A 4,657-nucleotide genomic window follows, 5' to 3' on the forward strand; every position below is an offset into this window, starting at 1 on the left:
CAAGTCCTCCTTTTCTTTTTGCGAATACAGACTAACACGGCTGTTACTCTGAAAGCTTCTTGTGTGTCACCTCATTTATTTGCGGGGGCAGAAATCCTGTAGTCAAGTTTGAATGAGATTCCAGGTTTGACGTTTATCCCCTACTTTTGGCTGGTAACCTATTTCCCTCTCAAAGTTGCAGTTTATGTTTATTGATTCCAATCCCTTAGCTATCCCATTCCTCCTCTTGTTCCCATGCATTCACTTCCCCACTATCCTTACAAAAAAACCTCAATTTTATCTCCTCATAGTATTCTTTTGAAGAGGAAAGTCTTTTAGAAGAACTTCCACAATTAAATCCAATGCCTATCGTGACTGGAGCTCCTAGGCACTACAGTACAAACAAACAATAGTCAAATCCTACCTTTTACCACAAGCTATCTTTAAGTTTCACTGCAAGCACTTTATAACAATACAGCCATTTACTCAAGTATACCCATTCAAATAAAACTGTTGAGGACCTGTAGCTCTTAAACAGGTTACGATCAATGTGATCTTTTTAAGATTTGTGTTCATAAGATGACCACTAAAGGATGTTGCATCTGGACCACCAGAAGTATTACTAATGGTCAAATTTCAGCAGTGGAGAAAAGAGGGACAATTTGTGGGCAGAAGAAAATCCCTTGAAGGGACTGGCTGCCTGTTTACAACTCAGTCACGCAATTGCTTGTTCTTTTCCCCACCCCCTCCTACTGCAGTCAGGGATTGACAGAGCATGAACGCTGCATTGAGGAAGGGAGGGGGAGAAAGACGGCCTGCCTCCACCCTAAAGCTAGGCTTGTGCCTTTCCAGCTCCCACCCACGAAGATCGGAGTCCCAGTTGAAACTCCTTAAACCCCAGCGCGTGCATTTTTTCGGGGTGGGGGGGTGGGGGGGGAAGAGGAGAAGCCACCAGCAAACCAGGCAATAAAAGCCCTACTAGGGTTTTTATTGTTTTTCTAAGAACTGCATTTCCTGAGGCCTCCTAGAGGCAGCTTCAGGAAACAGGATTTTACAGCTAAATATTCCAGCCGCCTCAAGGAAGGGAGACACCACTACCGATCCCTAGCCCCGCAGTCACACGGGAGATCCCCCCCCCCCGCACCAACAGGCCGGGCCGGGCTCCTCTTCCGCAAGCGGAGCCGGGAGAACAGCGAGCGGCTCAGGCCCCGTTGGGACCCAGCCGTCCTCGGAGACCGGGGGGGGGGGATGAGAGAGGCGACAGGAAGGGGGCAAAGTGGGGGAGCAGGGTCGGGAGCCAGGGGGCAGGAGGAGACGCCTGGGGTGGGAGAACGGGCGCAGGAGTGGGGGCAGGGCAGGGCTGTGGGGGGGGGGCCGAGGGGCAGGGCTGTGGGGGGGGGGCCGAGGGGCAGGGCTGTGGGGGGGGGGGCCCGAGGGGCAGGGCTGTGGGGGGGGGGCCCGAGGGGCAGGGCTGTGGGGGGGGGGCCCGAGGGGCAGGGCTGTGGGGGGGGGGGCCGAGGGGCAGGGCTGGGGGGGGGGGCCGAGGGGCAGGGCTGGGGGGGGGGGGCCCGAGGGGCAGGGCTGGGGGGGGGGGGCCCGAGGGGCAGGGCTGTGGGGGGGGGGGCCGAGGGGCAGGGCTGTGGGGGGGGGGGCCGAGGGGCAGGGCTGGGGGGGGGGGCCGAGGGGCAGGGCTGGGGGGGGGGGGCCGAGGGGCAGGGCTGTGGGGGGGGGGGCCCGAGGGGCAGGGCTGTGGGGGGGGGGCCCGAGGGGCAGGGCTGTGGGGGGGGGGCCCGAGGGGCGGGGGGAGGGGCAGAGACGGGAGAAGCAAGGGGCGGGGACAGCGGTGAGGGGGGGGGGGGGGGCAGGGGGAAACGGGGTGAGGGGCGGGGCGGGGCTGCGGAGGTGAGAGGAGACGGGGCGGGAGCCCGGCCCTGCCCGCCCCGGGGGAAGCGGGGACGAGGCCCGGCCGGGCGCCCCCTCCTCACCGTGAGGCCGGTGCCCAGCACGATCACGTCGTACTCCTCGTTCATGGCGGCGGGGTCGCGGGCGGGTCCGGGGCGCGGGCGCGGGCGGGTCGGGCGCTGCAGGCCGCGGCGACAGAAGCAGGGCAAAATGGAGACGCCGCCGCCGCCGCCGCCGTGAAGAGACCGCGCCAGGGGGGTGGGCGGGGCCGCCGCAACGAACCGAGGGGGCGGGGCCGAGCACCAGCCCCTGTCAATCGCGCCCGATCGGCTCCCCCCCGTTGGGCCGCTCGGCTGTCAGTCGGGCGGCTCCGCCCCCGCCCGTCGCTAAGGGGCGGGACGCCGGCCTTGCCAACGGGAATGCCACCGTGGTGCTGGGGCGGGGGCGCGCCTGCGCGGAGGGCGGCGGGGGCTGCGCTGAGCCCGGGGCGCCGCGAGTGCTGCCGCGCGAGCCGCCCTGGGCGCCGCTGGTGCAAGGAGGCGGTTGCACTGGCTGAGCCGCCGCCTGGCAGAGCCGCGCTCACCGGGGGCATGGTGGGGGTGGGGGGGCACAATGCATTTTCAGCGAGGCCTGGCGATGCATACGCACTGCACGGCGTGTCGCCCTCCCGAGGCCCCGCGGCAGCAATCTCCTGCCCGGCAAACGCCCTCCATGGGGGTGAAATACCGGCTGGGGCGCGGAGCTCGCGGCCCACGGAGGGGCTGGCATTGCCAGAGCCTGGGGCGGCGGGCTGGGAGGGACCGCAACCCGCAAGCAGCCATCCGGTCCAGCCGTCCGGTCCAGCCCCCTGCGCTGGGGCTCTCTCTGCCGACCTTGCAGCTGCGCCGCTACAGCCGTGCCGCTGGCAGGTCTCCCATGTGGCCGCTCTTTGCCGGCAGGAAAGCCTCTCCTGCCGACGTAGCTGTCCACACCAGCACTTTTGCTGGTGAAACTTACCTTGGTCACAGGGGCGGGCTTTTTCACACCCCTGACTGACAAAAGTTTGACCGACAAAAGCGATAGTGTAGACAAAGCCTAACCAAGCAAACTCAGACCTTCCCTGACCTGTTTGTCCAACCGGTTCTTAAAAACCTCAGGTGATGGAGATTCCACAGTCTCCCTTGGTAGCCTATTCCAGATCTTACCTATCCTTATAGTTCAAAAGTTTTATTTAATATTTAATCTAAATCTCCCTTGTTGCAGATTAAGCCCATTACCTCTGGTCCTACCTTCAGTGGACATGGAGAACAATCGATCACAGTCCTCTTTATAACAGCCCTTAACATATTTGAAGACTGTTATCCGGTCTTCCCTCAGGCTTCTTTTATCAAGACTAAAGATGGTGAAAAGAGCCATTTTAAAAAAGTCTCAAACAGATACAATTAAATTTAAAAAATGGGAAATGAAAGTGCAAGAGTCAATTCAGAGAATTTCATTTTAATTTTTTCTTTATATAATTTTTACTGGGCAACCTCTGGGGTTGGGTATTTGAAAGAACACAGGCTGGGTATTTGAAAGTCGAAAGGAGATGATGGAAGCTAAATCCTGAGACTTTTAAAATCAATATGAAATCAGGACTCAAAACGTGTATATTTCGAGTGTACAGTATAGGAACACTCATCACCTGGTGAAATTAAAGTGGAATAATAGACAATTCTTGACTGCAGCTCCCCATGCAGGCACTTGTTTGTGCGTATGGTCGGCGCTGGCTGTAGCGTAAAGGCTGATACTTAAGAGTTGGTCAACATTTTTCAAAATTGCAAAGAAATTTTTTTGCAAAAACATATGTGTTTTTGACCAGCGGTTGAAATTTTCAGAAATTTTGGACCAGAAAAAAATGTCAACCAGTTCTGCAGATTATAGATTAAGTGCATACTGCAAAATATTTTCTGTAGCTTCAGAGATACCCCCAACCATCAGCTATTCTAAGAGAAAAAGATGGGACAATCCCTCTTGTTGAGATGGACAGGCACACAGATCTAAAAAGACAGACACATTTTCTATTTCACAAACGGACAGCTACACGGACAGATCTATTTAGCTAGATATTATTTATGATTTGTTAAGTGATTACAATGTGATTGACATCTTTGTTTTACTCGCACTTGTTCTACAGTTGGATAGACAGACAGAACTACGGTCCAAATCAACAAAACACTCGCACATACTTAACTTTAAGCATGTGCTTAAGTTCCATTGAACTGGATATGACTTTCGCATGCACTTAAAATTAAATGCATGCTTAAGTCCTTTGCTGATTCAGGGCCCAGATCTAGATCAAACCAGTCTATCTAGCCATTCACACATTTTTACATCACTGGTAACTGCAAGACTTGACTGATATCTGACTGTGTTCCTATCAGCCGGCATGGTTTTGCTGGGTCTGAACCCATCTGCTCAGGGTTTTGTTTTTTTGTCTGTTTTCTGCATACATAGATGTGCTGCGTGGAGTGGGGTTTTTTTCTACAGGAAGCAGCTGCAGGTGGACCAATGTCAGGGTATTTCTGCTGAGGACATGGCAAAAGTATAACCATATGGTGAATAGTCAGAGAGTTAGTTTTGCAAATTTGCCTATCCTTGTGTTAAGTTATAGTATGAGAAGGCAAAAAAAACAACCCCTTGTGCTTAGTTGAAGAGATCAGCACCTCAGAAAGTCTAGCCTGTATCACGGCATGAAAATCTCTGGCCGAGAACTTCCCTTATCATAAATCTTGCTTCCAGCTCCTGGCATGGTCAA

The 4,657-nt window shown here is 55.4% G+C and overlaps 1 protein-coding gene across 1 annotated transcript in view; it reads right to left on the reverse strand.

The window, feature by feature from the left end:
- The window catches only part of GDI2 (GDP dissociation inhibitor 2), a 33,122-nt gene extending 30,905 nt beyond the window's left edge, over nt 1-2,217 (reverse strand). The window contains exon 1 of the mRNA XM_073328887.1: nt 1,965-2,217. Coding sequence (XP_073184988.1) covers nt 1,965-2,009 — 45 coding nt within the window. The 5' untranslated portion in view covers nt 2,010-2,217. The remainder of the gene's footprint in view (nt 1-1,964) is intronic.
- Nucleotides 2,218-4,657: the final 2,440 nt, after the last annotated feature.

This window comes from Lepidochelys kempii, chromosome 1 (assembly GCF_965140265.1).
Source record: "Lepidochelys kempii isolate rLepKem1 chromosome 1, rLepKem1.hap2, whole genome shotgun sequence".
Taxonomy (NCBI): Eukaryota; Metazoa; Chordata; order Testudines; family Cheloniidae; genus Lepidochelys; species Lepidochelys kempii.